At 40.1% G+C, this 20,593-nt stretch overlaps 2 protein-coding genes across 17 annotated transcripts in view; both read left to right on the top strand.

Moving 5' to 3' along the window:
• LOC138735840 (casein kinase II subunit alpha) overlaps positions 1-1,791 on the top strand; it is a 60,925-nt gene extending 59,134 nt beyond the window's left edge. For all 10 annotated transcript variants that reach the window (XM_069884332.1, XM_069884331.1, XM_069884334.1 and 7 more), the window contains 2 exons: positions 234-323; positions 459-1,791. In XM_069884332.1, coding sequence (XP_069740433.1) covers positions 234-323; positions 459-574 — 206 coding nt within the window. In that variant the 3' untranslated portion in view covers positions 575-1,791. The remainder of the gene's footprint in view (positions 1-233; positions 324-458) is intronic.
• A 9,820-nt stretch (positions 1,792-11,611) lies between these two features.
• Positions 11,612-20,593, top strand: part of tbc1d20 (TBC1 domain family, member 20) — a 74,389-nt gene continuing 65,407 nt past the window's right edge. For 5 of the 7 annotated variants that reach the window (XR_011339964.1, XR_011339965.1, XR_011339966.1 and 2 more), the window contains exon 1: positions 16,684-16,919. Coding sequence is in view for 3 of the 7 variants with exons in the window: in XM_069884349.1 (XP_069740450.1) it covers positions 16,868-16,919 (52 nt within the window). In the remaining 4 variants the exon portion in view is untranslated. Of the gene's footprint in view, positions 11,756-16,683; positions 16,966-20,593 lie in introns of those variants that run through there. The other 2 variants (XM_069884348.1, XM_069884350.1) reach the window with 2 other exon arrangements.

The following is a 20,593-nucleotide window of genomic DNA, read 5'->3' on the forward strand; positions in this document are numbered from 1 at the left end:
TTCTCTCTGTGTGTTTCCCTCGGGTCCTCTGGTTTCCTCCCACCCTTCAAAAACATATGGGGGTTGTAGGATAATTGGGTAGCATGGGCTCATGGCCCAGATGCGCCTGTTACTGTGCTGTATGTCTTTTTAAAAAAAATTGAATTAGCTCTGTGTGCAAAACTAATAATGTTCAAGGGAAAATTGAGAAATTATGGAAGCTTGTAACAAGTTTTGATTGTTTTATTTCACAGTCCCAATTGCAAAAGACCAATCCCGAATGGGCTCCTGTGCTAACATGCCAACTGGTGGCACTCCAATCAGTTCAGCCAGTATGATGTCAGGTCAGTTCCATTGCCTTAACAACTTATAACCTTTGTGGGTGGGTGCATCTCTTGGTTAATGGTCACTAAGCTAATTCTAGTCATAAAAACTTTTGTTCTTTCATGAGGTTAATGTTTTTTCATGTTTCTGTACAGGGATTTCTGCAATGCCAACCTCATCACCACTGGGACCCCTTGCCGGCTCACCAGTCATCTCTGCTACCAGCACACTTGGGACACCGGTTTCTGCCACTGCTGGGGCCCAGCCTTGATGTCGCCCTTCCTGACTACTTGTAACCCTGGCAAGAGCCCGGTCACCCCCTTTCCACCCCATCCCTTCCACCTCACTCCTCCTTGGAAGCACGGGGAACCAGCTGGGCTTGTCACGTCTGAGCAGTTGCTTATGGATTCTCTTCAGTTCAATCATTTTGAAAACGAAAAAAATGGCTGATTTTTACTTGAGAATTTTTTTTGTGTTTTGTATGTTACAAACTTAGAGACAGTATACCTCTTCTAGTCCAAACTAGGCCCTATGTAATGCCTCTGTCAGAAATTGTTGCCTACACAAAAGCACTTGTTCAGTGTTATCACGTTTCCCCCCCCCCCCCATAAGGTTTTTGAGTGGAGATTGAGCAGATTATGTCAATTCTCTGAGCATTGTCTGCTGCCATAACTTAGTAACTTGGAAATAATTTATTTTCAAATAATCAATTTTTGTTTTCATTTGAGTATTTTTTTAACCAGCAATGCAAATAAATGTGATTTACAACTTTGCCATCTAATATCAAAATGGCCTGTTATTGGCCATGCTAAGAGAGATCATGTCTCTCCTGAAGCTTATTGGAAATATTAAATACTGGAAGCACACATTAAATTTGTACTGTGCTTTTCAAAGAACTCTGGTAAAACTTATTTGAGAAGTATCTTGAATGATCTGTTCCTTTTGACTTTTTTAAAGGATTTTTTTCCATGGGGTAAACTAAGTGAACCATGAGCTTTTCTCTCTTGTCCCAAGCACAGCACAACATACGGTTACTTTAGATAAAGCAACTGTTTTCAGAGTTTGAACCATGGTGAATTTGTTTTCAGACTCTTGGACTGAGTTTTTCACAGCTTTGAGAATGTTTCCAAAACAAAGGCAGCGCCATTACCATTGATGCCACGTAAGCAACCACTTTGTATGCTCGTTTTCTGTTGTTTCCACATATCTTCTCCCATTCCTCCCCACCCCCCCAAAAAAAACTTGGTTGCTTTTTTATTTAAAGCAGCTAAAGGGAAGTGGAGTTATTTAATCAGAAAATGGATTCAGCTTTTTCTGGGAGGATTTTTGGGGGGGCGGGGGGGGGTGGCGGAAGGAACATTTGTGGATTTTTTTGTTTTAAAGAAGAAAAATGTTTAGAAGCAAGGCTGCTGCTGGTCCTTAGTGAAATGGCAGTGGAATAAATACTGTGTTTGACTACATTTTATTAAACAGCCCTGGTTACATGTTTATCATTCAGTTAGGTGCATTATTTGTTCTTTCCACTCTGCATTTTATCACGTGGTGCGTTCATCTACCTTCTTAGATCCATTGGGTAGGATCAGATCATTGGATGAGTTTACTCATGCACCTGCAAGCTAGGGCGATGAGACACTTCTGCATCTCAGTTGGTGCTGGGGCTTGATGGCATTGTGCATGTTTATGTGCAGAACCTTGATGTTTATGCAATGGCCATACATTACAATGCTTTTTATTGAATGGTGGTACCCATATACATCACATATTATTCAAGGCAGAGCAATGCTGTTTGCTTTGTGACTGCAACATGTGTGAACACCAACAACCCAAAAAACAGTTCCAGTCCAAGAAATATTTTAAGAGGTAAGTATACATTATTTTTAATCATCATTAAACTGGTTATTCAGGAACTGCTTTGCTTGGAAATGCAAAATTGCAATAGGCTAGAATGCAAAAGCAGCCGTCATTGGTACATAATGATATGAAAACACACAAGATACTTTGAGTCATTTGTTTTAGTGTGACTTTTGAGCATCCCTTGTTAAGGGTCAGTGTGTGCACTGCATTTGTGGATAAACAAATGTGCTTTGGATAAGGGAACAAGAAATGGCATCCTCTCAATATACCAAACCTTGTGAGATGTTTTTCTCTTCTAAAACATGCCTTGTGTAAACGAGTGGCAGAGATCACCACCAAAAGTTCCAGGACTTCAGTATCAAAGGAAACTAAAATGAAAGCTCTAGGAAGTACTGCCGTATACTTTTGTGGGGTGTGAATGGTCTCCCAATATATAATCATTGGAATTGTATTTTGGCTTATTACATGGTGATATTCTGAAATTATTACTGAAATGTTTTAGCAATGTCAGTAAACAGCCATTTTGGATGTTCAGTCCTAATTCTGATATTTTCTTATTTCTCATTTTAGTTTATTCTGAAGAAAGCCGCAAATTGTAATGAAATTCCCCTTTTAATCAGTGCCACAATTAGATTCAAAAGTCTGAGTGTAATTTTAACACGTGCTTTCCTTTTCTAAATTCACATTCCATTTGCTGCAGATGGTTCACTTGTACAATGATACAGCAATGTGACTGTTTCACAGTAAATATCTGAAGTCCCTCTCCTTCCCCATTATCATTTCATAGCATCTCTGGTCCTGGAGTATTAAAGCTCCACTAACTTGGGTCCAGGATCCACTTTTCAAATTCCAGTACCTTATCTGAATTTAAGATCTGAGCAAAACCAACTGGTAAAATGCCCCAAGAATCTTTTGTGATACACTGCATGTCCTACGACTTGTAGTTTCATTTGGTCTATTTTGGTTTGAATTTAGCAATCTTGTGTCATGGTACTGTACATAAGGAAGATGCCAACATTTACTATCATGCTTGCAATGAAGTGTCAGACCATCAACAAATTGAAGATGGAATGAACAAACCCCTTCCTCTAAGGGTTGAACAAGGGCCCCAAGTCTTGAAGGATTGTTTTTAAACTGTTGGATTGATGTGCAGCCTCCTTAATACCACTTGGATGGTCCAGTCCAAATTGTTGTACTGCACTTTTCTGATTTTGTTGCTGCATATAGCTGGGTTGACAAGTGATGTCTCATCATTGAGAATCGGCAGCGCACAACCTTTCAAACTCATGGGTCCCCCCAAGATCTTTGTATCTATTGATCCAACTTCAGCCCTGATGATTTGAAATAGTCATCTTAAAACAGCAGATAGATTGTAATTAGTCTTTTGAATTTCCTACCAAAACCAAATGTGCTTGAAGGTTCTAAATGTCAACACATCAGATGTTGCCTCTCTTTTTTAAAAAAAACACTATGGCCATGTACACCTATTTACATAATAAATTGGAGCTAATTGTTATCCTGCAGTCTTAGGAATAACTTAACTAATTAGTTGTGAAATGCATTTAGACTTGACAGGTGATCTGTTTAAAACAAAAATAAATTGCTAAAATTCCAAGTCTCTGTTTTGTTTTAAAAGTAATGGGGGGGGGGTGGTGGGAGGAAGGGGGGGGGACACAAACTCATTTTAACAAAACTTTGAGCTATTGTTAAAACTGTCTTGGTTTCATTCCAGCCAAAACAGTTTTTAACCTTTTAGGAAGACTGATGCTGATAGAAGCCTCTCGGGCAGGGAAGGTATCTCCTTGAGATGTGTATCTCCTGGCCTACAATTATTTGCAGCTGACGGATTTTGGAATTTTTTGAATTGTTTTAAGTAAAATTTTGCAGTCCTTTGATAGGTTTGTTGTGTTTACCTTTTAACTTTTTGAGCAGTGATATGGCAGATTAAAAATACTCCCTGTCACTTCTCAATGATTGCATTTCTTTTACCCCCTCCTGTCTCTAGCTGAATCATCTGTTGCTCAATGCAGGTGAGGATGGTGTGGAACTTGTTGAGCTTGATCAGAGCTTTTTATGATAGAGACCATTGTCAAAGCTATCTAAATCTTCTTCCCCTAAACAGTGTTACTGTCATGAGAAATGATCACAATTGCCAGATCCAAACCACCCCTCTTTCCTCTCACCAACACCCCTACCCCCCACCCCCATGCTGAGTTAATACTTGTAATTAGTCATGTTATCTGGGGCATTCATGAAGCCCGGATTATACAAAATCTAGGCAATACAATAACGAGTCACTTGGGTGTGACAATACCAATACAGTGCTGTGGCTCTTCCAAAACTCAACCTTGCAAACATCATATGGGGGTTGAGTTGGACAGCTTGTTGTTAAATTATTGTACAAAGATTTGTAACCATTAATTCCTAGTAAAGTTAACTAGATAAAAACAATTATTTTGAAAAATTCTAAATGTGTTGCTTTTATATACAAGTTGTTGTGATTGTTTTTTTTTCCCCCCTCCACCCTGGGTTGTGACCACAACCTTCAGATTCTTCAGCAATGCGGTCTTTGGTAAATGTGTGGGCTGTTGGTCATTTACAGGTCGAAAAAGGATGGTGTGTTCATGGTTAATCGGATGCTAAGAGAGCCCACAGAAGCTGCCTGAGGACTCATTGCAACTTTTATACAGTAATTAGAGGAAAGAAACCTCTTTAATAATGTTACTGAATGTCGCTTCATTCTGACCACTGGATGTAAGGTTTCAGATTATTTTGTAGATTTATTTTTACACATAGTTTGAGCACCGTAGATTTCAAAAGAAATGCTGCTTGAAGATGTATTTTCAAATTGACTTGCGCTTCCCCACAATAATAAGCAACTGAAGACTGGTTCACAGCAACCGTGCATCTTAGTTGGACTTATTGCAGAATTGCAGTGTTAACTGGATCTGTAAATTGCCTTGTTTTTGGAAAGAAAAGCTGTGTTTCAGTACCTCTTGCATCATAATTAATGTAATGTTAAAAGCCAATATTTTACAATGCTGCTGAATTAACCTCATCTGTTTTTAAAAAAAATCACTGGTAGAACTTTCCTGTTTTTAATGTTGGGAGTTTGAAGCAAACAAGTTGTTTTGTTCTTAAACTGAAACTGATAAAACTGTGCTGGAGGGAAAAGCCATGCAAATTGTACCATGCAGCATGGATTTTTGTTCTTGTGCTTTCGTTCCAACTATTGAATGAATGCAAATCCAAGAGGCCTAACAGCTAGCCTGTCCTTATCAGTGGTCTGGGACAAAAATTATTTCAAAACCTGCTTTCCTCCAATATTTTTTCCAAATTTGACTAGAGAGGTGAAGGGATTTTGATGGTATCTGGGTCGATTTTTTTTTTTTTTTTTTTTGAACATTTATAACACTTTGGAAAATGGTGCATTTTTAACATGGCTTGGGGGATTCAGCGCAGAAGGTGCACCTGTTGAATACCACACTCACGTTACTTTTAAACAGACTAGATTGTGTGTGTGCGTGTATATAAGTTATGATTGTGCTTCATCTCGTGTTTCAGTGCTCATTTTTACCTGATCTTGTGTCAGCTACCCTTAAGACTAATTTTTGGGTTAAAATATGGTATGATGCCATTATAAATATACAGGTACTTGTTCCCTGTGCAGTGGTGCTACTGTACCCAAACACCAATAAATATTCTAACACGTCACACTAGACTTTGGCAGCAGTGTCTAATTGATATCAGAAAAAAGGAGCTGGCTTTCCCTGAAAGTAATTTTTTTTAGATAAGTATCCATGTTCCCAAATCATTTGAACATTGAGGCACGTGTCCTGAAATGCTGCTTTATCTGGGTTCTTCCAATTCAAAGAATTGCTAAAAGACTTGACACCTGTGTTTCTGGCATTAGTAGCTGGATTGATGAGCTTGAATCAGATCCCAATGGTTTATTTTTCTCAAGTGCTGGAAGCTGCTTTAAAATTGATCTTGGCAGGGCAGATCCTTTCATGTAACTTTATTTTCTTGAAGGGGTGACCAGAATATTGATGCCAGAATGGTAGATGCCTTTGGCCAGCCTTTTAACACTCATCTTGCATCTGTGTGATTGCTGGTCTGGAAGGTCAGATCCTGAGGGATCCAGTGTGAGCTGGTCATTTGGATACAGAATTGGCTTGATGGGTCAGAGTGGAAAATTGTTACTTGAAGGCCTATGACAATGCCACAGGGATTGGTGCTAAATCCACGGTTGTTATCTATGTGAGTCATTCTCGATGGGGCCAGGCTGGCCGCAGCACATTTGGTTGGGAGGGGGGGGGGGGCGGGGGACACTGACTGAAATCATAAAATATTATTTATGTAGTTAGTAGGAGAAGTTAGTAGGAGAGAAGTATGGAAGAAACCAACTAAACATGACTGATTCACAGGGAATGTGGCCATAAACTGAGCCTTTTACCCAGAGAAGGAGATAGCTTTGGGAAAAATTTAAAATGGACCTGAAGGGCACCTTAATACAAAGGGTACATAGAGCTCTCAGGGAAAAAAAAACCAGTAGAAGCAGGAACAATTGTAACATTTAAAAGACATTTAGACAGGGATGTGGATATGGATGGTTTTGAGGGAATTGGGCTAAACGAAGAAATGGGTTTGGTATGAACAAGTTTGGCTGAAGGGCTTGTTTCCTTGCTGTAGAACTCTGATATGCTGTCCAAGTTTAAATGATTACACAGGAGATAGCAAAGAAATTTCTTCCTGATCATTTTTGAATTTTTTTTATTTTTTGCTGATTGCAAAAGTCACCTTAAAATTTTCCTATAACCTTTTTTTACATATAACCTATTTTTTGAGATTACCTGTCACATTTTAAGCCTACTTCAAACAGACAAAACCATGAAGTGCAATGTCATTGAAAATACATTATCTCCATTTGCACTTGGACTTCTTCCCTGTTGATCTTGATGCAGTCATTGACTAATATGGTGAAAGGTTTCACCAGGACGTTGCGACCATGCTCAAGCAGTTTGGCAACTGGAATCCATCAATGCTGGCTGACTATTGTTGAGCACTGATGAGAGGCATCAGATCCTGAGTACAAACAAAAATCAGTAGCCAAACAATTTTGGGTCAGCGTCATTATGCGATTAAACATGCTAAATTCAGTAAAAGTTTAATGTTTGTCCAACTTCCTTTTTTAAAAATATTAAATTTTATCATATAGGCATAAAAATTACACTTAGTGATTCATTTGTATACAAGTAAACAAACAAAAAATAATTTAAAAAGATAAAACTATATCAATAGTTACTTGTAGTACCTCAAACTATTGATAATAATGTATGCAACCATGTCCGTCCCATTTATTGAAATTGTAGAAAAAAACTAGTTAGTTGTGAATTTCCTATTCATTGCCGCATGTACAGTGTGGAACTTTGGTTGATAATTCCATCTCCAGTTTCTGAGTTGAAGTGAATTACTACCACCCTGTCACAAGTCCCCAAGATCACTTGATCTCTGTTGTCCAATCAGCTTCCTGCTGATCTGAGCTTTTCAAATCCAACTGCCTGAGTCAGCTGACTACAATTGCCAGGAGCAGGTTTCAGATAAAATCCTTGCAGAAGACTGCTACAAAATATTTTGATAAAATAATAAAGAAAAAAAACTAAATCTATCCCCTCCCTCAAAAAAAATCAATAATGTGGAACCACTGTCGGCCCTGGAGAACAGGCAATGAATCACTGGAACATTCTTCCAATTATAAAAAAAATTCTAAGAATGAGCCCCATAACATAATGTATAATATTAAAGAAAGTTTCAATTTATTATATTCTCTAGGACATTACATCATACAATCACTGCATATGAGTAGGGGGTGAATCTCCTTTCCATTTCAACAAAATAGTTTGTCTGGCTATCAATGTAGTAAAAGCTAAGACTCCTGAGATGCCAATGAAGGTCCATCTGAGTCATGAGAAAAAACAAACAGCAATTAATGGGCAGGGTTCCAAATTATCTCAAATTTTTGATAAAGTTTGAAAAATCTCTCCAGAATATCTCTAAATTTGGACATTCTCAAAACGTATCAGTGAAGCTTCAAATATTTTATATTTCTCACAAAATGGATCGATATCTGCATAGAAACAAGATAATATAAGTTTGGACATACAAGTTTTATGCACCGCCTTAAATTGTAATAAGCAATGTCTTGCACAAAATAAGGAATCAAACTCAGAGTAGAGTATCAATCTTCATCTGAAAATGTTATGTTCAAGTCCGTTCCAAATCTCTCGATCCCTGCCATGGGGACTAAATTTAAATCCAATAAATTATTATAAGTACATGTTATTAATCCATCATGAAAATAAAATCATTAAAAAAACATCAAGATTCTTAGTGTTAGAAATTCCTAGAAAATCTGAAAGCTTGGACTGAAGAAAATTCCTAATTTGTAAATATCTGGAGAGGAAAAAAAACCCCTATTGGAAGGATTACATTTACCTATAATTGTTCAAAAGAGGTAAAATTATTTCAAATAAGAAGATCCTTGAAACATTGAATACCTTTTCTAGGGCATTTCTTGAAACCTGCATTCAACAAAAACAGTTGAAAAAGATGGTTATCTATAATTGGACTCAACAGTGAAAACCCATTAATTCCAAAGAATTTCCTAAACTGGGCCCAAATTCTCAATCTATTTCTCATCAATGGATTATTTGTTAATTTGGAAAAGTAAAATGGTAAAAAGGATTGATAAAGCAAATCTTAAATTAACTTTTTGTTCAGCTTGAAGTTGTCTATCATATCCTTTTTTCAGGAAGCAAATCTTTGTGGGGGGAGGTAGAGGTGGAAATTATTGTCCGGTGCTGTTTGCATTTATGATTGGAACTCATAACTTGCCTGAATACTATCAAGTAACATCAATTCTCTCTCTTGAAATACTTTGAACATTTGCTGGTATCACCAAATTCAATTTCTGATTCGAAATTATGGCTGAGATGCTTTAGGCTGAAAGTGGGAGTATTTATATCAGTCTGAATGCTGCACTACCCAAGATTTCTAGGCATGTCAGCAATTTTTTTTGTCACAATGCAAAATCTTGTTTTGCAAATAGATTACAAATCCAATAACATGCTGTTTGGTGGCAGTTTCCTTGGTCACTTAGTACAGAAATTTACATTTAAATAGACAAGTAAGCCATATATCCTGGGTCTGATGCTGACCACAAACTCAACTGCACCAAGAATAAGGCAGGGATTTCCATTGTTACTGGTGTACTGTGGCTGCTCTCCTTTTTTTTTAATGAAAACTGTATAAAATGTTGACTGACTACTTCTCTCCACGGATGGCTCATTCATTTCTAGCATCTGCAGTTTTTGTTTCTCATGACAATCTAGTTGCACAGCTTTTTCCAACTTGCAAACTTGCAGCCTCTTCCACCACTGAACAAGAGCAAAATGTGATGGAAACAAGAACACCTGTGGGTTCTTCTTCAAGTCATAAATCACCCTGACTTTGATATCTTTCATTGTCACTTATTGTATTAATTGAACTAAAAAAATGTGCTTTAAGTACTCAAGGTTCACCACTACATGGGAAATTGTTGCCTCAATGCTCCCTTAATTGACTTAAAATCTGTTCAAGGAACCTTCCTTGGTTTAAATTGACTATTAAATGCACTTCCACGAAGTCATCCAATAAATGACAATATCAAGCAATTTTGCTAAAGTACTTTTTTTTTGCCATATTGAGAAAGAGCTCCAGTGGGGTTACATTCTTGAAGTTGAATGGGAAGAGATGCAGAATCATAATCAGGTTTATTTCCATTAACATATCACAAAATTTGTTTTATAGCTGCAGTATTGTGCATTACAAGTGCAAAATTGCTGTAAAATACAATTCCGTAAATACAAGATTTAAAAGAATAATTTGTGCAATAAAAGAGAAAAAGTGAGGTAGTGTCAATAGGTTTATTGTCTGTTCAGAAATCTGATAGTGGAGGGGAAGAAGCTGATTTTGTAATGTTGAGTACATCTTTGGGCTCCTGTACCACCTTCCTGATGGTAGCAGTAAGAAAAGGGTGTGGCCTGGGTGATGAGTGTCCTTGATGATAGATGCTACTTTCATGAGACACTGCCTCTTAAAGAGATCCTTAATCAAGACTGATGGGTTTACACTGTAGCCTTTTCCTGTCCTGTGCATGGGAACCTCCATGCCAAATACTGATGCAACCAGTCAGAATGCTTTCCACCTGTAAAAATTTGCAAGGCTAGTGGCATACTAAATCTCAAACTCGTAATGAAATATAGCCACTGGTGTGTCTTCGTGCTTGCATTAATGTGATGGCCCCAGGTCTTAGGATAGCAGAAGAAGAGCATGTATGACCAAAATTGCACATCAAAAGCTTCATCCAACACTTCATGAAGATATACAACCAGCTTGCTTTCTGACAATCCATGTGATGGCTTTATTTCTGTTGCTCATTTTCCTGAACCACATGCGAGTTGGAAATTCCAATGTTAAAATTTGTGTTGTAGAGTTGGTGGGTAAACTGAGGATGAGTATCAACATATTTGCATGTCCAATTATTTGATGAAAGATAAAGATGTACTTTTATGACTCCAGGATGATCTAAATTTTGTAACCAATTAAGAACTAGGTAGAATTTTTGTCATTGGTGTTCTGGAGAGAATAGTAATTTGCATCAAGGATGATTCCATAAATTATCAAGATTCCTTTATTCAACATTATGTCATGCAATAGTACAGAACATGTAATATTACACAAAATGATCATGTGAAGGACTAGGTTACTTTTTGGACATTGTGAATAAATTATTTGTGCCTGTTTGTAAATGATGCCTGTGACAATGCAGCTCATCTGCCCTTAGCTGCAGTGTACTCCATCAGAGCTGAGTTTAACCACAGGACCAAACACTGGGCCCTCAATGGTTAAAATCTCAAGCACTATTAATTTTTAGGTACACCAACAAATTTTAAGTGTTCTTAGACCTTAGCAATTACCAAACTATGCACAAGTTCTTGTTTGCTGAGGTGAAAGGCACTGTAATCTATATGAGGAGTTTTTCTCTAATTGGATGAAGATATTTAAACATGCCTTGCACAGAAACCTCTACTTCACAACTGAATAGCTAAGCATTGAGAACTGTAATTTAATAATGGAAATCTGATTTGGATTTTTTTTGAAACTCAGAAGATAGGATTGAAGGTCAAAGGTGATTGGTCTATTCTTAGAATGCACAATCAGCGGACTTTGGAACAAAAGGGAGTTAATGAAATGTACTTATTCATATGTGCACCTGGCCCTGAGAAAACACTCATGTTGTCAAATACCAAAGCCAAGAAAGTGCATATTTGGGCAGCTCAGCTGACATCAATAATGTTGACAACATAATACAGAAGCAGTGTCGTATTGGCAAATGAATGCAGGGGTTACTCATTGCCAACTATTTTTCACTAATTCATTGCAGCAAGCAGTTTAAAAAAAAATTGGTCAAATTTTACTTAAAGATGGTTATTTGGAACCCAATCATCTAGAGCCATTCCTCCAACAATGCAGAGCACCAAGCACAAAACCAAACGAGGTTAGTGAAATCTTAATACATTGTTAGTTTCTTAAGTATAGTTATAAACACCACTTATCTGCATGGTTAAGAATGAATTGAGGGTAGTCCCAATACTACAGATTGATGGGTTAAATGGTTGCTGTAAATGGTGAGTGATAGAATCAGGGAGTGGAGGGGGGTTGTTTGATGGTGAGAATTAAATGAGTAAAGGAGTGGTTCTCACTTTTCCCCACTCATACCACCTTAAGTAATCCATTACTAGCCACAGAGCATGTAAGGCATCCTATGCCATATGTGTGGGGAGAAGATTGAGAACCACTGGTGTGAATTGATGCTTGGTAGTTTCCCCATTTCAATTATGTCACTGAATGAGACGAATGGATAATGGTGTAGAAGACATGCACTATGATGCCATTGGTGGTTTCTCCATTTTAATTATGTCACTGAATGAGATGGATAATGTTGTAGAAGCCATGCAATATGATGCCATTGGTGGTTTCCCCATTTCAATGATGTCACTGAATGAGATGGATAATGGTGTAGAAGCCATGCAAAAGATGCTATTGGTGGTTTCCCCATTTCAATGATGTTACTGAATGAGATGGATAATGGTGTAGAAGCCATGCAATAAGATGCCATTGGTGGTTTCCCCATTTCAATGATGTTACTGAATGAGATGGATAATGGGGTAGAAGCCAAGCAATATGATGCCATTGGTGGTTTTCCCATTTCAATGATGTCACTGAATGAGATGGATAATGGGGTAGAAGCCAAGCAATATGATGTCATTGGTGGTTTCCCTATTTCAATGATGTCACTGAATGAGGTGGATAATGGTGTAGAAGCCTTGCAATATGATGCCATTGGTGGTTTCCCCATTTCAATGATGTCACTGAATGAGATGGATAATGGTGTAGAAGCCATGCAATATGATGCCATTGGTGGTTTCCCCATTTCAATGATGTCACTGAATGAGATGGATAATGGTGTAGAAGCCATGCAAAAGATGCTATTGGTGGTTTCCCCATTTCAATGATGTTACTGAATGAGATGGATAATGGTGTAGAAGCCATGCAATAAGATGCCATTGGTGGTTTCCCTATTTCAATGATGTCACTGAATGAGATGGATAATGGTGTAGAAGCCTTGCAATATGATGCCATTGGTGGTTTCCCCATTTCAATGATGTCACTGAATGAGATGGATAATGGTGTAGAAGCCATGCAAAAGATGCTATTGGTGGTTTCCCCATTTCAATGATGTTACTGAATGAGATGGATAATGGTGTAGAAGCCATGCAATAAGATGCCATTGGTGGTTTCCCCATTTCAATTATATCACTGAATGAGATGGATAATGGGGTAGAAGCCATGCAATATGATGCCATTGGTGGTTTCCCCATTTGAATGATGTCACTGAATGGGATGGATGGATAATGGTGTAGAAGCCATGCAATATGATGCCATTGGTGGTTTCCCCATTTCAATGATGTCACTGAATGAGATGGATGGATAATGGTGTAGAAGCTATGCAATAAGATGCCATTGGTGGTTTCCCCATTTCAATGATGTCACTGAATGAGATGGATAATGGTGTAGAAGCCTTGCAATATGATGCCATTGGTGGTTTCCCCATTTCAATGATGTCACTGAATGAGATGGATAATGGTGTAGAAGCCATGCAATATGATGCCATTGGTGGTTTTCCCATTTCAGTGATGTCACTGAATGAGATGGATAATGGTGTAGAAGCCATGCAAAAGATGCTATTGGTGGTTTCCCCATTTCAATGATGTTACTGAATGAGATGGATAATGGTGTAGAAGCCATGCAATAAGATGCCATTGGTGGTTTCCCCATTTCAATGATGTCACTGAATGAGATGGATAATGGTGTAGAAGCCATGCAAAAGATGCTATTGGTGGTTTCCCCATTTCAATGATGTTACTGAATGAGATGGATAGTGGTGTAGAAGCCATGCAATAAGATGCCATTGGTGGTTTCCCCATTTCAATGATGTCACTGAATGAGATGGATAATGGTGTAGAAGCCATGCAAAAGATGCTATTGGTGGTTTCCCCATTTCAATGATGTTACTGAATGAGATGGATAATGGTGTAGAAGCCATGCAATAAGATGCCATTGGTGGTTTCCCTATTTCAATGATGTCACTGAATGAGATGGATAATGGTGTAGAAGCCTTGCAATATGATGCCATTGGTGGTTTCCCCATTTCAATGATGTCACTGAATGAGATGGATAATGGGGTAGAAGCCATGCAATATGATGCCATTGGTCGTTTCCCCATTTGAATGATGTCACTGAATGGGATGGATGGATAATGGTGTAGAAGCCATGCAATATGATGCCATTGGTGGTTTCCCCATTTCAATGATGTCACTGAATGAGATGGATGGATAATGGTGTAGAAGCCTTGCAATAAGATGCCATTGGTGGTTTCCCCATTTCAATGATGTCACTGAATGAGATGGATAATGGTGTAGAAGCCATGCAATATGATGCCATTGAGCCAAAAGCTGAAGTGAAGTTCAAGATCGTGCTTCATGCTCATAATTACAAAATGGAATTTGTGGTGCTCAGGCGTTTGATGTTCTGACAAGACACCTGAATGTAAATTTAAATGTGAAGTTACAGGAAACAATAGTCAATAGTGGGAGAATATTGGTGATTGAAGTAAAAACAAAAAAAAATACAGAAACACTCAGGCCAAGTCAGCTTATTTTTTCAGTTTTGATGAAAGGTCATTGACCTGAAGTATTATTTGATAAGCAACATCAAAGGCAGGAGTAACTGAGGATTACCTAATTGAGAACAGATTTAGGATAAACGAATAATTTTCAGGGTGGAAAGTTATAACTAGAACCATACTGCTAACTAAAGCTTCAAAGATTTACAATTACAGAAATAACTTGAAGGGACTGAGGGAATTGGAGCCGCATTTACCATGATCCATGGGTTAAAAATATTGAGTATTAATGGCGGGGTGGGGGGGCAGGAAGCGGGAGGAGGAAGTGATTAAACAAAAACAGGGTGGATGGAGAATAATGCATGTAGTCTGTGGCTGAAAACTTGTGAAAGATGGGCTGGGTGGGGGTGGGGGAGATTTCAAGGCAATCTGAAAAGTGAATCCCTCATGGATCTTAAAAATATTTACAGAGGGTGAAGAATGTAGGGATAAAGTAAAGTGCTGATAATACAATGTGGGTAGATTATACCTGTGCTTAAGTGGGGGGGGGGGGGGGGGGGGGGGGGGATGGTTTGTATTTTAAATAATCAAAAGTGTAACAGAGGATGTGATTTAAAAAAAATAAAGCTGGATGGACAGGAAAGTGTTTTTTTGAAGAAATGTGGGCATTTCTATTACTTGCCTTTGGGATAATGAAAAAAACCTTCTGTGGGGACTGCTCTGTCCATGACTCCCTCATTCACTCATCCCTCCCCTCAAATCATTGCCCCCCCCCCATATTCTGAGGCTGCAGGAAGTGCCACATGCCCCCACACCTCCTCCCTCACTGTCATTTGTGGTCCCAAGCAGTCCTTTCATGTGAAGCAACTCGTGTATCTGCAGGAGTTATTTCTCTTTGGCTTGGCTTCGTGGACGAAGATTTATGTAATGTCCACGTCAGCTGCAGGCTCGTTTGTGGTTGGCAAGTCCGATGCGGGACAGGCAGACACGGTTGCAGCGGTTGCAAGGGAAAATTGGTTGGTTGGGGTTGGGTTTTTCCTCCTTTGTCTTTTGTCAGTGAGGTGGACTCTGCGGTCTTTTTCAAAGGAGGTTGCTGCCCGCCGAACTGTGAGGCGCCAAGATGCACGGTTTGAGGCGATATCAGCCCACTGGCGGTGGTCAATGTGGCAGGCACCGAGATTTCTTTAGCCAGTCCTTGTACCTCTTCTTTGGTGCACCTCTGTCACGGTGGCCAGTGGAGAGCTCGCCATATAACACGATCTTGGGAAGGCGATGGTCCTCCATTCTGGACACGTGACCTACCCAGCGCAGTTGGCTCTTTAGCAGCGTGGATTCAATGCTGTTGGCCTCTGCCATCTCGAGTACTTCGATGTTAGGGATGAAGTCACTCCAATGAATGTTGAGGATGGAGCGGAGACAACACTGGTGGAAGCGTTCTAGTTATTTACTGTATCTGGTACTCCCCTTGAGGCCTTCTGGACATTGCTTTGCTGATCACATTTGCTCTGCCATTGGCCAACCATTTCAATTCTATGCCCGACTCCCATGGTGACATGGTCTATCCTGCCAAGGCCACCCATAAATTGTAGGAAACGACACTTCATTTTTCCATCTGGGGATATCAACTTCCCTGGTTTCTGCGAGTCCACTCCTCATCCTCCCCTCTCCATTTACACAACCATTCTCCCTTTCCCTTGTGTGCTGCTGTGCCCTCCCTCCCTAATCCATCTATTACCTCCTGCTTGTGGATCATGCTCTTCACCATCCCTTCCCTCTTCCCCCCCCCCCCCCCCCCCCCCCCACCGGTTCAGGCGTCTGCCTGCATTTTTTTCCCATACCTTGAAGTGCTCATACCTGAAATGTTGGTTATGTATCTTTGCTACATTAAATTGTCTCCACGAAAAAAAATCTCAGGGTTGTATGTGACGTCATGCATGTACTCTTGACAATAATTCTGAATCTAAAATATGCCACCATAGTTTCTCCAGCATGCTGTTTTCTTTCCCTAATTTGGGTAGAAAACTTGGTCAGGAAGGACGATGTTGGCCGAAGAGCCTGCTTCCCTGCTGTATTTAACCATTAGGCTGCAGCAGGAGAAAGTATCCAATTGAAGCGAGGAAGTTCAATGGGTGACTCTCTGAAGCCATCCGCAGGGCAGGCCTTGAAACGGCGGCGCGCACGTCGCCTGGCTGAAACGGTAGCGTGCATGACGTCGACGACCCTTGGGGTGACGTTCCCGTTACCATGGCGGGGTGACGCAGAGGACGCGAACGTGCGTGCGTGGGCGCGCACGCGCGCCGGGTGATCATTTGAAAAAGAAATTCCAACCTCACGGAAAATCATTTTTTTTAAAAAGCATGACGCGGACTCTTCGCCTTTGAGGGCCTAAACCGCGTTGACGATGCCCCGCGGCCAGTTGCGCCAATGTCTCTGAGGAAACCTCGAAGTTTCTCGATAAACGGCATCGGAAAACGAGGTATGCGTTTCGAAAAGAGGAACCCGCCGCCTGCAGCACTCGTATGGTATCCGCCTCGCCCTTTCTCTTCAACCATCGCCGTGCCGTGCGATCTTGGTGGTTATTTGAGACGTGAAAGAGGGGAGTGGGAGCTCGGGGTGCCGCGTCAGCCAAGGATGGGTCCGGGCCCTCGAGCTGTGATGGGCGGCGGCGCTGCACCAATCAGGGAAAGGGAAGGCGGGAAGGCTGGCCAATGGTGTGGCAGGCCTCTCCAGGGAGGGGCGGGTCTAGGTGGTCATCAAATTAGTTTGTGGTGTGGGCCGTGACAGGGGTAGGGGAGACAGCTGTTAAAACCCTGCAGGGTGCTGGAAAAAAAAGGGCCCAAACTTTTCAAACGTGGGTATGCTTTGAATATTTGCAGTCTCGCAGTTGCTCTGCAGAATTCCTGTAGCAAGGGGCAGTTGATCTTGTCAACTATCTGCCATCCCTCTGCATTTTTATTCTTGAAGTAAATAAAATGCAAAAGTCTGCAGACACTGTGTTGAAGTAAAAACACAAAGCTGGGAAAAAAACCTCAGCTGGTCAAACAGGATACTTTACATAACCAACGTTGCGGGCTTGAACCCTTCTTCATCGAGCCCGCAACTGTTTGGTCTGCTGAGTTTCTCCAGTTTTCCCTCTCCAAAACAGGAATTTGTAAGGGGTTTTTGTGGGTTGTTTGACTAACCATTCATTACAGACATGAATGTGTGAGAAGCAGAGGTGCCTTCACAGATTTCACTCGAGACAAAAATTGAGAACAAAGAACATTAATTTTACAACAGTGCAAAGTTGGGTGCTTCCCTTTACCCTGGGAATACTGGGGCTTACCCAACTTTTTATACATTCTATTTCAGTACAGGGGTACCTCCCCCCTTAACATTCTTATGCCTCCTGGATTGGTTTAGCATTAGGTAATTCTGCCTACGTGCAGTTTATGTGCCTTTCTGTAAACTTGTTTACCAGGAAGTGCCATGTCTTTGTTCTTATTCATAAATCTCAACCCCCAGGACTTGCTAAATCTATCTACTTGCTATAAGACCCTCTATTCTATTATACTTGCTTAACCCTTCCTCACATTCCTTACTCCACCCTTATTCAACCCATCCTAATTCATTCCTATTTAGCACTTGCTTGACTTCCCATATTCCATTATCCCTTCACCCCATCCTAATTCATTCCTATTTAGCACTTGCTTGACTTCCCAAATTCCATTATCTGTCACAAATGTGATTATTTAAGAAGGAGGAAGAATGCAGGGAATGGCTGAGAGAGTTCTTGTTTCAGTGACTCAGCATCAAGCAGTGTATGTATGTGTGTGTGTGTGTGTGTGTGTACGTACACGTATTTTTTTTTGATTCAATTGGCTCATCTTGTCCCAATAGCATCACTGCGATTAATTTCAAATAAGATAATTTGCCTTGTGTTTCTAAGCCAGGTGAATTGGAGAAACAGAGATCAGTCTCTCTGAGACTCCCAAGTCCTCACCCATCCTCTTCGACATTTGCCACTGTGTTCGCAGGCAATACAAAAACTTGTCCTTGCATCTACCCAGTCCCTCCCACCTCCTTACTCGGCCACAAACATGTGTAGCTGAGCTTTAGATGCCTACCGTCCAACCAAACCTGTGTTCTCAGTGTGACTTATATAGAACCATGGAACAATTTCAGCACTGAAACAAGCCACCTCAGCCCCTCGTCTGTGACAAACCATTTTTTCCTAGTCCCACTGACCTGCACCCAGCCCATTGCCCTCCATACCACTCTCATCCATATACCTGTCCAAATTCTTCTTAAATGTTAAAATTTAGCCTACATTTACCACTTAAGCTGGAAGTTCATTCCACACTCCAACCACTCTCTGTGTAAAGAAATTTTCCCTCATGTTTCCCCTAAACTTTTCCCCTTTCACCCTTAATCCATGTCCTTTGGTTTGTATCTCACTACCATCAGTGTAAAAAAAGCCTATCTATATTTACTCTGTCTACCACCCACTTAATTTTAAATACCTCTATCAAATCTCCCCTCATTCTTCAATGCTCCAGGGAATAAAATCCTAACCTGTTAAACCTTTCTTTGTAACTCGGTTCCTGAAGCCAAACAACTTCCTAGTAAATCTCTGCACTCTTTTCATCTTATTAATATCTTTCCTATAGTGAGGTGACCAAAACTGCACATAATACTCTAAATTTGGCTTCACCAATGTCTTGTACAGCTTTAACATAACTTCCCAACTCCAGTACTCAATAATTTGACTTATGAAGCCAAGAGCTCTCTTTACAATCCTGTACACCTGTGATGCCACTTTCAGGGAATTATGTATCTGTGTTCCCAGATCCCTCTGTTCTACCACACTCCTCAGTGCCTTACCATGCATGTCCTTTCTTGGTTTGTCCTTCTAAAATGCAACACATCACACTTGTCTGCATTAAACTCCATTTAGCATTTTTCAGCCCATTTTACCATTTAGTCCAGCTCCTCTGCATTGTCCACAACAACTCCAATCTTAGTGTCATCTGCAAATGTGCTGGTCCAATTTACCACATTATCATCCAGATCATTGATATAGATGACAAACAACAATGGTCCCAGTACCAACCCATGAGGCACACCACTAGTCACAGACCTCTAATCTGAAAAATAATCTTCCATCACTACTCTCTGGCTTCTCCCGTCCAGCCATTGTCAAATCTAGTTCAGTACTTCACCAAGAATACCTAGCATCTGAACCTTCCTGACTAGTCTCCCATGCAGGACTTTGTCAAAGGCTTTATTAAGGTCCTTGTAGACAACATCCACAGCCTTTCCTTTGTCAACTTTCCTGGTAACCTCCTTGAAAAACTCTATAAGATTGGTTAAACACAGCCTACCATGCACAAAGCCATGTTGAACTTACTGTAGCTAACCATTTAAACTCCCAACCATTTCTACATGGATAGTTCTGTCCTCCGTCTCATCTGTGGTCAGCGTCAAATGTAAACTTGAGCAACAGCACATCATATTTCTCGTGGGCAACTTTGGACCTAATGACATGAATATTAGTTTTTATAACATTAGGTAACCCCCACCTCCATCCAGTTCTGTTGTTTTCAACTCTTCTTTACCTACTCCTGTATTTACTTTTCTTTCTAACTTCCTCTTCCCAGTGATCTGTCTCTCACCTTGTGTCCAATACTCTGTCACCTCTTGGCCCCTCCAGCTTCTTTCTCCCTACTTGTACATAATTTCATCCTATATTTACTTTAGTCTTCTTAAAGGTCCTGATCTGAAACTTTGACCATTTCTACACCTGGCACCAGTTCTTTATTTGTTTACCTGTGTACACTATGTACAGTTTTTATTGCCCTACCAATAAGTGGTAAATCTGCCTCACCCACAGTAAAAAAGACTCTCAGGGTTATATGTTGTCATGTACATACTCTGACAATAAATCTAAAAATCTGGCCTGCGGAGTTCTTCCAGTAACTTGTTGTTTGCTTAGGAAATTAATTACATTGGAGAATTATAAAAGATGTGTTTTAGCATTTGCTTGTATGGAGGAGGGGTAATGTAGAAGTGAAAGTTTGACAGTGTTAAACCATTAACACAGTGGTTCTCAACCATTTTCTTTCCACTCACATACCACTTTAAGCAATCTTGCCATAGATGTTCTGTGAT

Source organism: Narcine bancroftii, chromosome 6 (assembly GCF_036971445.1).
Source record: "Narcine bancroftii isolate sNarBan1 chromosome 6, sNarBan1.hap1, whole genome shotgun sequence".
Taxonomy (NCBI): Eukaryota; Metazoa; Chordata; class Chondrichthyes; order Torpediniformes; family Narcinidae; genus Narcine; species Narcine bancroftii.